Source organism: Rhea americana, unplaced genomic scaffold (genome assembly GCF_003343005.1).
Source record: "Rhea americana isolate MKP2758 unplaced genomic scaffold, rheAme1 scaffold_119, whole genome shotgun sequence".
NCBI classification, from domain to species: domain Eukaryota; kingdom Metazoa; phylum Chordata; class Aves; order Rheiformes; family Rheidae; genus Rhea; species Rhea americana.
The window spans coordinates 2,401,565-2,413,672 of record NW_028185250.1 but is presented as its reverse complement, the minus strand read 5'-3'; the positions used below and the strand labels follow the sequence as shown (position 1 = coordinate 2,413,672).

The following is a 12,108-nucleotide window of genomic DNA, read 5'->3' as shown; positions in this document are numbered from 1 at the left end:
GAAGCCATAAGGCTCTTACTAAGAAAGATACTCAACCCCAGTTCATTTTCGGTGCATGGAAATCATTAAGGCTCCCATGAGTGAGTCTGTAGTGCTTTTTTAGCTAACGATTAACCTTTAGCCCTCCTTCCCCTCATGCATTGGGATTAAAAGGGCAGTATGAAGAGTGAAAGCAGCAAACATGAGTGGTTCATTCCCTGCCTCAATGGACTAAGGATTTTTCCAAGTGTGGAATCATCTGACAAAGAATTCAGGACCAGCAGGCCGAGCAGTGAGGGGACTGAGCTTATTAGGGTTAGAAAAGAAGGAGAAGCTGTCTAGTGACCAGACTGAATTCAGGACGTTTATAAACTTCATCATGCTGGGTTCACTGGTGCCACTGGTGTTTGTGTGGTACAGACAGCAGCTATTGACTTTTCCATTTATCCAGGTCTATACTTTTCTTTGTTCTGGGGAGTTCACTGTAATTAGAGAGTTTATAGTGTTTTCTTGTACAGAAGGCTAGTGTTTAGAGTAAGGCTTTACTAGCCAAGACTTACAGAGTTTGTTCCTGGCTCTACATTTGTGTCACCCTGGGTAAGTTATGAAACAATGTATTTACTTCCCAGCCTGGAAAATGGTACCTACCTCAAAGGGCTTGTGTCAAGCTTCATATTTAACTGAGATCTCTGGATAAAAGGTGTTTTAATAAGAGAAAAATATTCAAAATATTTTGATTCATGTTCTTATTAAGCCATAGATGCTCTCCATTTATTTTGGATAAAGAACAGATGTGGAAGGGTAAAATTGGTCTACGTTTGTCTCGTTTTKTACAGGCCTGATGCCTGTATGTTCTGTTAAGAAAATCCTTGTGGCAGCTGAGAACATGGGGGTGTGATTGCTTGGGTGTCCTGGCTAGAGCTCACCTTGGAACAGTAACCTAGTAAGGACTGAGCAGGGACCTCAGAGCAGCAGCAGCAGCAGCATGACCCTCCTCACRATGCACAGCCGGCAGATCAGCTGGACTCTGCTGCTGGTACTAGGATATCTCTTTTACCTCCTCCTGGGCGCTATGGTGTTCCAGTTGCTGGAGAAGCAGGCAGAGGCCCACTCTCGGGACCAGTTCCAGCTGGAGAAGCTCAAGTTCCTGCAGAACTACACATGCCTGGACAGGCAAGCCCTGGAGCAGTTTGTGCAGGTAAGAGGAACAGGCCCCCTAATTTTGGCTCAAGATTATTTTGATTGGAAACAATGATATTGTTTTGTCCAAATGTGTCATAAATTGATCTATTGTCTTTGATAATAAAGGACTAACCATGCTAGAGAAAGGCAGAGTTTTCTCAAGTGCTGTTCACACACCTCTGCGACTTTACTTTGACCTAGTGCATGTCTATCTTTTTCCAGTAATGAACTCCCAAAACACACAACTCTATTGATGCACCTCTATGCTACCTTGTAGTAATTCCAACTTTGCTATTCTTATCTTCCCTGTTAATTATTGCCTGGAAAATATACATGAGGAAAAAAACCTTACAAGAAGTAGGTTCCCCTGCCAAGATACTTCAGCCCAAGCCTGTGCAGATTCTGCCCATCTTCGCTAGTAGGGATTGACTACTGCCCTTGATAGTTGTCCTTCACTTCTAGACCTCTCAGAAAAAGATTAAAGTCAGCCATCATGAGTTGTGGCTTTTTCTTCATCATTTATAATAAGTCATAAAAAAGTCTTGTTCAATATGGTTTGAGAATGACAGACATCTACGACTGCCTTTTAATCTATCCCTCAAAAGAGGCTGGAGATGAATTAAAAACCACGCTTTGGTATTATTATAGAAATATCCTGTCATTCTAGGATTGCAAGAATTGGACAGAAATCCTTGAATTTTTACTTTCTACGTGCTCTAAATTCCTCCAGCAACAGAGCTGGGTGCATAAATGGTTCTGTTTCTACCAGGTCATTAAATCACCCCACACAGGATGCAAGTTTGTACTGTCTCAGTCAGAGGACTCCTGCCAAGGTGTATTCATTTGATAAGCAAAGAGCCTAGATTCTGTAAATGAATTTAAGCAAACTTTTGCAAAATCCAAGTCCTAAAGAGAACTGCCAGTGCCTGAACATCCTTCTACAAGGGCAACGTTCTGATGTCTAATCCTGTGATGTATGACTTGAAGAACATTTGTTGTTATACAGAAAACATCTAGAGTTTTCAAGAATTTAAGTGCCCCAAAATGTGCCTGTGTTTCTCAGATAYAGCAGTTGGTGGTATTATCTGTCTTTTGCTTGTCTCTGCAGTAATGATAATAGAGAAGAGAATCCTAATTCTCATTCTAAAACAAATTGAGAAGCTTCATAGGATTAAAAGGTATAGTTCAGTCTCTAGTACWCCAGAAACTTAAGGGAAGAAAGGTCAAAAATTTCCAAATTCTTCTTCCTCTTGCTCCAGTGGATCTTTGTTAGCGCAGTGGGCTATTCAGAGAATTGTATTTTGTTGAGTCTCAGCTGAACATTTCAGTTTTAGTTGTTCCAGACAAAACCAGCTGAGGGCACCAAGTTATTGGCTACAATGCACAAGACTTCAAAGTAATTGCACTTAATCCTCAAAGGTGCAGTGAATGAGGCACAGGTGCCTCTAACTCACCTCTCATTTATAACTCTTCTTAAGAAATTTGTCCAGGTTTACTGGTAATAACAAGTAGAATTCTTTCCAGATGAAATCTCTAAAATGAGAAGCAATGTTTTCTGTAGGTTTTTAGCTATATAGTCAAAGAGGCTTGTTCAGCATATCAGAAGTTCTAGTCTGAAAAGTGATAGTATTTGTGCTGTGGTGAGACACCACCACCAGATTCAGTTTGCTCAGCTGACAAGTATGCAATGTCTTTCCTTACTGCTAGTTCTTTAAACCTGAATCCTAGAATCTGAGAGTCAACCTATGGCTCATTTTTCCATATCCATTATCATTAGTAGTAGCATTTTCATTTATAATTCATTAACCTTTGACTTGATTTTGCATGAAGCAAATTCTTCTCTTTCTATGTCCATGATCTGCATTGGCTCTGCCTGTCTAGCTGAGAGGTGGCCCTGAGCTGCAGCTGAACAGGCTGGAACTTTAGGAAAGTGCAAATCCAAAACCTGTGATCTAATGTATCTCAGGTAAACATACCTTTGTCAAAAAACAATGGCATACTTAGAGTATAACCAAGAAGCAGATTAATTGAATATGAAGGTGTTTTTTTTTTCAAAAAAAACCTTTTTTTGATCATGCCCATACTTTTTCAGACTTAAGGCAATTGATATAAAAACTGACTGAGAGGGCCAAATCCTTATCTATTACCACAAGAGATTGCAATGCATTATTAGGAAAGGACAGATGCAGAATGGCAGGCAGCTGCACATACTCTCTCCACATCCTGCTATAGCTTTGTGTAGACCTCATACTTTTACTGTAGGTCATAACAGATTGCTTTTACTTACTGGCTGCTTCTGGTCCCAAAGGCAATTGCAGATGTTCATCAGCTATTCACCAAGTGTTGTTTTCTCACTTTAGCATCACCCCAACCTGAGCTGTCGACAGAAAGGAGCTAGGAGCCACTATTATTGGTCTTTGTCCCAAGCAAGAGCTTGTTCAGGAATGATCCTTCTGTGCCCCAGCCACCTCTTTCATAATGTTGTGCTTAAAAGAAACCCTGTCATACCAAGAAATCTGTGCTTGTCAGAATGTTTTTAAATGTTCAGCTTAACACTGCCATGCTCTTTCCTTCTGGCTTTCACGACGTGGATGGAGCACGTCTGAACTTGTGTGCATTGAAATGGAGAGAACTGAGAAGTGTTCCTTATAGGGATGAATTGAACCTGAGATTGTTTCAGTCATTTCAAATGATTCACACCTCAGTGGCTTCTGAGTGTTGCTTCTAATCAGCAAATAAAATAGTCACCTTTAGATAATTTGATGTGACGAACTCTTCCCTGAGGACAGGCTTTTAATGAATAGTGCAACACTCTTTGTGCTGTTAAAAAGAGAATCTACTGGCACTTCTATCATGAGATCACGTGTGACAAGATGCCCAGCACCAGACACTTCTCTGATGGACTTAATCAATGCTATAGGATTTGTTAATGAAGAGATAACRTTGGCTATAAAACTTAGGATACCCAGTCCACCAGCACAGAGCACTAATATTGCAGAAACTATGCAAAATTAGAAGCTCTATAATGGATATGTTTATTAGATAAGCAGTCTTTCTGGCAGCAGTTGCCATTTGAATTAAGAAAGAATATCTTCTTTGATATCTTGCTCCTGAAACCGACTAAAGCTGTGATKGCTGTTGAGTCCTGCTCATGTCTTGCATCATGTAAGAGTACCTGGAAGACTATGACTGTGAATTCACAAATAATTCACTCAGTCATTTGGTAAACGTGACCTGGACCTCAGAATAGATATGTAACAAAGAAGGAGATTCTTCAAATCCCACCCTGCCCATGAACAGAAGGCACCCACTCTTCTTCAGAATGAGCCTCTCATTCTGAAGGGCAGGGAGCAGAGTCACCACCAAGGTAGCTGACAAGATATTTAACATATAAACAGCAGCTGCAACTCTTTTGCACACTATAGTTCTGGTGCTCCAGTAAGAGCTCTCTGGAACAGAATAAAATACTTCATTAGCTGATCTTTGAGACTAGAAGCTGGRTATTGATTGACAATGCTGAGAAGTCATAGCCAAAAAACAGTAACTCATCCTCACTTGTGCCTACCTGGAGGGACTAGAAATAAGGGTGTTCCCAATATCCTTCACCCCAGCACAAACATACACTTACATATGCCCAATTTTAAAATTGGAATGTCATGGTTGGAAAAGAGAGGAAGAGAAGAAAAGGAAAGAAAGAAGACGAGCTGCCTTTGTTTTTTATGGCATCACTTCTCTTCTTTTGCGGTTTGATCACTTTGGGCACTCCCTCTACTCCTTTGCCTTTTGTAGCCTTCAACTAATTATGGAACTGATCTTTCCTTAGTAGTCAGTTCTCCAATTCACACGGAATATCACATAGAATCAGAGAGGCTGGAAGGGACCTCTGGAGGTCATCTAGTCCAACCTCCCAAAGATTTCCTGGTGCTGGTTCCACTGGGGCTTGAACCTAGGACCTTCTGCATKTATGTGGTAATCACTACACGAGAGCTGAATTTCCTAGCCAGCAGTATTTCACAGAACTTTGCCATGCCAGCACAAGACCTCTTTCAGGTCCTTCTAAACAAAGTCTGACCTGTCATCTTCACTGCTTATTGCACTGCTTGATCAAGATCAAAAGCAATATTTACTTCTCTCTCTTTTCTGACATTCTTCCTGACTTAGTCTAATGAGTTGCTCATCTTTGCTCCTCTGGCCTACTCTGCTTCAGGTGCTCATGGAAACATGGGAAAAAGGCGTCAACCCAGAAGGAAATTCTACCAATCCCAGTAACTGGGACTTTGGCAACTCCTTCTTCTTTGCAGGAACTGTTGTTACCACTATAGGTAAGGTATGCTTTTTTATTCTTATCAGTTGTGAGTTCCTCCAGCTGCCCTATGAAGCCCCAAAAATGTACCATTGTTGAACAGAATACTCCTGCAAGAAGATCTTGACGACTGTGCATTACATTTTGCCATTAGTTCCCAATTATACCTGTTATTGTTATTTTATAGTGTATTGCACCTGCAAAACTGGCCAAGTGCCTACTTGGTACATGCAATGTGATTTTGTACATGCGTAGCACGTATTCAGGTTATTCTGAAGCACTCAGTTGCATTCCCTACAGACYCGTGGAAGATTAGGATAGTCTTTAAGATTAGTATTTTTCATGTTAAATATTCTGTTTATTGTAACAAATGCACATGGTTCTATCAGAAGCTGTGGCAATTTGTAGACAGAATTTAGTGTGGAAAATAATACACACAGGCCTTTAAGTTGCTGAAGCTTAATGAAATCCTTGGAAGCCTTGGAAGTTCCCATAATAGTCTGCAGACTGACTGTAAAGCCCTCTCAGGTAGCTGTCTTGTTTTCCTTCTTTTATTCCAGGTTACGGTAACCTGGCCCCCAGCACAGTGGCAGGGCAGGTGTTCTGTGTGTTTTATGCCTTATTTGGAGTGCCACTCAACCTGGCCTTCCTTAATCAGTTGGGAAAAGGACTCAATGCTCATCTGATTACTCTGGAAAGATGGGTGCACAAGCCAGGCCGTGCTCAGGTACAGTGTCAATTTATCATTAATTTCAATTGTTTTAAAGCTGAGTAAAGCTGTTTTCTCAGCTAGCTAGTGCTGCTACTAGTCTGAGTGCCATTGTGTGTGCCCACATTCTCCAAATCACAGCAATCACATGACCCTCTTTATCAAAAGAATGATATATTTATACATGATTGCTTTAAAGCAATTTCCTTTTGCCTGAGGAACTCCAGATTTGCCTTTTTAGACCCTGATTCAACAAAACTAATAAGCAAGCACAGTCTCAATTTTGAGTAGGGTCTTTGAGCTCTGCTGACCTTAGCAGAACACATGCACATACACACTTTGCTGAATCAAGCTCATATTATCACACTTACGGTATTATCTAGCTCAGAATCCAGCTCTACATAGTGCAAGGACAACTCATTTTTATTGGCTCTGTTAACCTGGCTTGAGTTATTTTCCCTGATTGTGCCAGCAATTTACCGCTTCCTTCCTTTGCACATATTGAATTGTAAATGTCTTCTACTTAGTTATAGTTTATTGATGACTCATCAATAACTCATCAATTCCAAATGTATCAGAATAAGAGAAACAGTGATCATGTAAAGTACTTGAAGGTCATTTGTAAAGTTAGTCCATATTTCTGAGTTCCGTGAATTCACCCATTGAGTTAAGGRAAGAGAAGATCAGATATGTTTGTTGTAACTATCCTGAATGTCACATCAAAACATCCAAAACCACTTCGGAGTTCTGGTATGTGCTTTCTTTGTCTTTCACATTTGTGAAATCTCTGAATCACTGTAATCTTTACACCGGTAAAGATTTGCTGCCAAAGCTATATGGGTGCTATCAAATGCAGACTCAGTTTCTATGAATTACAGATTCTTTTGCTGTATAACCTATGTCTATTCCCCACATACAGGCAGCTCTACACCAAAAAGACTTTCATGCTAGTATAGCTGCATCCTTCCTGAGATTTGTAATGGCACTTCAGTGATACGATGTTTTTTCTCACCTGAATTAACACTTCATTTCTGGCAGAACTTCTACGATCAGATGGAACTTTGGAACTTTAACTGCTTGCTCGCTTTGAAAAGCCTCTCCCAGGAAACTGGTTCATCGCTTTTCGAACACAATTCAATAACACTCTCAATAATTAATTACAGCTGAGTCTTCCTGACTTACACTTTTCTCTACCTAATGAGTTTGTACCAGAAAGTTCTTTAATGCCAGCCAAAAAAGTAATCTTGAGCATTTCAATATAAAGTTTTATGAAAAATCTACTATCTAATTAGATGTTATCACACTTCTGGAATGAACTAAATGAGAATAGAAATCACCTATAGCACATCTATCAGTAACTCTCAAAGTGTTTTGCAGATGAAGTCCATGTTATTATGCAGCTGGAGAGAAAGCACATAGTATAGAAGTGATTTGTCGAAGTCATTCAGTAGGCTCAAGCCGAATTTCCAGAATTTTAACTCAGTGAACAATTTTATGTATGAGATAATGCAGAGAGAGAAAGAAAATAAAATATTACCTGGACTTTCCATTTCATAAACCAAGTGGTTTGATTTTTCATCAAGTCACAATAAGCACATGCATAGCACATATCATACTTCGGTTCAAATGCCCATGAGGACATTTTTAAATGATTGCAATAAGCTTGCATCACACATCACTAGTCAAAAGTTAACTAGTCATGAGTGAGTACCCTGGGAACCCATGAGTTCCTGATGCTCAATCCTTAGAGCAAGCTGTGAGGCCATTCCTCTGTCATGACAGACGACTGCTCTGTGTACCTAACTAATGCAGCCACATGTGCTGTAACTTAGCTACCCTAAATGTCTCCCAGAAAGTGGACATTTGTTCTGAGAGATACAGATCTACCCTGTGCTGACAGAAAAAAAGTTCTGCTTTGACTGCTTCTAAGTTTAAAATAAAAGCAGGGAAACTGACTTCACTTAAATTTCATCCAAACATGTTTTTGGCTGAGCTCTTGCAAGCCACTTTGTACATCTTTGGAAGCAGCAGTGAAGCGAACCCTAGTTTGTTCTTGCCAATCTTTGTATCATGAGTTATGCAATATTTGGTGCTTTTCCTAAAAGACTGTATTCTTGGAGCCAAGTGATTATGAGAGCACCTCAGTTGGAAAGGAAAATATAAAGTAAGCATTTAATTCCTGTGGTTGCCATAGTAAATTTGGAAATATGACTTGAATATACTTAAAAACTCATAGCTTAAAGCATAAAAAATCCTTTTTTTCCCACTAATTTTGAGGTATTTTTGGACTCATGATTAGCTTCAGTATCTATGTGCAGCCTAAACAGAGAGATCAGCCTGCAGTGCATGGAAGCAATAGTTTGTTCTTCCTTTCTTGTATATTGCTCCCAGCAGTAGCAGGTTTGTGATCCAAGAGCAAAACAAAACCAGCCGTGTCCACTGGGCACATGCTCAGTGCTGCTGAGCTGCCATCTTCCTTTTCTCTTGCAGGTGTTTCAGACGCTGGCAATGACCATCTTCCTGACCACTGGGACCTTGCTTTTTCTAGTGTTCCCACCACTGGTCTTCAGTTATGTAGAAGGCTGGAGCTATGGAGAAGGCTTTTATTTCACCTTCATCACCCTCAGCACCATTGGATTTGGGGACTATGTAGTAGGTAATAAAAAGGGTGGACATGGATGAATTTTACATGTTTGTCTGCATCTTTACCCCACTGGCAGTAACTCCATTGAAATTAGTTACTCCATTATAAACCTAAGTATAGAAAGCATAGATACCTATTCCACTATAAATCCAGTACAAGAGAGAGCTGAACCAGACTGCTAATGATTAAATAACGTATTCTATGATACAGACATGTTTCTTCTGGCAGCTAAGCTGAGACTCACTAAACTCATTTCACATACAACACTCAACACTCATTCAATAGTAACTATGGCCAAGGGGGTATGAATGTGATGAATGGGTAATAGGTGGAAGATTAGTGAAATCTCTTTCTTGGTGTTAAGCCTATGAACCACACACCCTTAACAGTGTTTTGTTTCAACTACTACCTCCTATTCCCAAAGAGAAAGAGTCAGACTTCTGTGAAATTATGTCAGATACAAAATGCTGAGTAGTTACAGTAGGGATAATATTAGTCACAACCCTGGGAGGTCTGTAAAAGAAAATGAACCCAGTGGCTTGGATCCCTTCAGGGATCTAAGCTGAGACATAGCGATAGAGACATGTGAGGGGCTATCTTTCCATCAGCTTATTTAAGCTAATGCTTTTAATACAGGACATATAGTGCACTTACTCATTAAGAACACTAGGGTCTGTTACTTTATGACAGGCAGCTCTCCCCTCCTAGAAGCAGTAATTATATCCTGAAAGGAGAGAACAAGCCTATACCATCCCAAATCCAGATACCATGAAGTTTCATGATGATCTGGGCAACAAAAACTAAATGGATGGATGCAGTTCTGACTATCTTGCTTCTGTACCAGCTGTACTGAGTGCCCGTTCTGTGAAAATAGCAACCTGGAGGTTAAGACTCCCATAGCCATATATTTAAAATGRCTGCACTTCCCAAATAGCATTTTCCAAGTGATTTTGGACCTTGTGTGCTCAGGTATATCACACTACAGAAATAATCATAACCTCACTGAGACAGGTCTTTTTTTTTTTTGTCAGTGCCAGAAATCTGGGCTCCAGAGATTTGATGCCAGCTGTTCTAGGCTTAACCTGAATTTTGGAACAAAAGAAAACAAAAGAAACAAAACAGAAAAAGGATGCCCTTAGATCATATAAGCTTGTTAAACATAAACCTTTGCTGAGGTGTGTGTRTATTCATGTGTGTTTGGAATCTTTTGATGTGTTGTCTGGCTGTCCAAAGCAGTCAAGATTAATATTCAGAATTTCCTGGATTTTCAGGTACAGATCCCAACAAGCACTATATCCCAGTATACAGGAGCCTAGCTGCCATTTGGATTGTTTTTGGTTTGGCGTGGCTGGCTATGGTCTTCAACGTGGGAGCTGACATGATGGAAAAATTCCTTCAGCTAAAGTGGCACAAGCCTGACTTAGGCTTGGTAGAAGGAGCTGCCACCAAATTGGAAGAGGAACCTGATGGRCCCAGAATCCATATACCTAGCTGAGCAAGGTACACAGAAAACAGTGTTGAAAGAGCAACATTTCCTATCACTACATCTCACACTAAGCAAGCCTTATGGACAAAGGACTAAACCACAGGTTGTGGACTATTTCCTAAGGAGGAAATATTTCAGATKCTTGGAAATTTCCGTGCATTGTAAAGGCATCTGCCAATCCAGGGAAGTGCCATTCATGGTTAAAAGACTGTCCCAGGATTTATTTAGCATTTCTCACTCAACAATGCCCATGGGCAATTTTTCCTAAAGTAATTAATTACTATCCTTTTTCTATTGAAATTCRGTTTGATATTCAGCAGTCTTTAAAAAGTCCATGGTGGCTGCCTCCCAGCACAGATAAGACCTGTCACCAAGAGTCTCAAGTTGAAAAAGCAAGTACAAAAATCTTTCTTCCCTTGCAAGCGGAAAACAAACAAAAATCTGGAGAAATATCAACAATAATGGCCAGGCACTTAATGACATCCATCCAATGAATCACAGAATCACAGAATGGCTGAGGTTGGAAGGGACCTCTGGAGATCATCTAGTCCAACCACCCCTGCTCTAGCACGGTCATCTACAACATGTTGCCTACGACCCTATCCAGATGATATTTGAATATCTCCAAGAATGGAGACTCCACAACAACTCTGGGCAASCTGTTCCAGTGCTCAGTCACCCTTACACTAAAAAGGTTGTTCCTCATGTTCAGACARAACTTCCTGTGTTTTAGTTTGTGCCTGCTGCCTCTTGTCCTATTGCTGGGCACCACTGAAAATAGTCTGGCCCCATCCTCTCTACACCCACCCTTCAGATACTTTTTCACATTGCTAARATCCTTCCTCATTCAGTCTTCTCTTCTCCAGGCTAAAGAGGCCCAGTTCTCTCAGCCTTTCCTCATAAGAGAGATGTTCCAGTCTCTTAATCATCTTAGTAGCCCTCYGCTGGACTTGCTGCAGTAGCTCYRTAYCTCTCTTATACTGGGGAGTCCAGAACTGGACACAGTACTCCAAACGCAGCCTCATCAGGGCTGAATAGAGGAAGAGAATCACCACTCTCAAACTTCTGGCAATGCTTTCCTAATGCACCCCAGGATACTGTTGGTTTTCTTGGCTACAAGGGCGCACTGCTGGCTCATGGTCAACTTGTTGTCTATCAACAAGTCCTTCTCTGCAGAGCTGCTTTCCAGCAGGTCAGCCCCCCCCCTCCCCCTCCCGTCTGCCCTGATGCCTGCAGTTATTCATCCCCAGGTACAGCACTTTGCACTTCCCTTTTTTGAACTTCATGAGTTTCCTCCCTGCCCACCTCTCCAGCCTGTCAAAGTTCCTATGAGTGGCAGCACAGCCCTCTGGCATGTCAGCACTCCTCCTAGTTTTGTATCATCAGCAAACTTCCTGAGGGTGCACCCTGTCTCTTCATCCAGATCATTGATAAACACGTTGAACAATACTGGACCCAGCATTGACTCCTGGGAGACACCACTAATAACAGGCCTCCAACTAGATTTTGTGCCACTGATGAAAACCCTCTGAGATCTGCCATTCAGTCTGTTCTCAGTCCACCTCGCTGTCCACTCATCTAGCCTCCACTTCCTAAACTTGCCTGTGAGGATGTTATGAGAGACAGAATTGAAAGCCTTGCTGAAGTCAAGGTAAACAACATCCACTGCTCTCCTCTCATCTACCCAGCTAGTCATCCCATTGTAGAAGGCTATCAGATCCTKRTTAAGCAGGATTCCCCTTGATGACTCCATGTTGACTACTCCTGATCACTTTCTTATCCTTCACATGCTTAGAGATGACATC

General features: G+C 41.0%; 1 protein-coding gene across 1 annotated transcript; it reads left to right on the top strand.

Annotated features, from left to right (window-relative positions):
* The first annotated feature begins 964 nt into the window (after nucleotides 1–964).
* On the top strand, nucleotides 965–10,312 carry LOC146600680 (potassium channel, subfamily K, member 16-like). Its single transcript, XM_085319961.1, has 5 exons — nucleotides 965–1,177; nucleotides 5,369–5,483; nucleotides 6,025–6,191; nucleotides 8,664–8,829; nucleotides 10,089–10,312. Exons 1-5 carry the CDS (start codon nucleotides 965–967, stop codon nucleotides 10,310–10,312), a joined length of 885 nt encoding a protein of 294 aa, XP_085176087.1.
* Nucleotides 10,313–12,108: the final 1,796 nt, after the last annotated feature.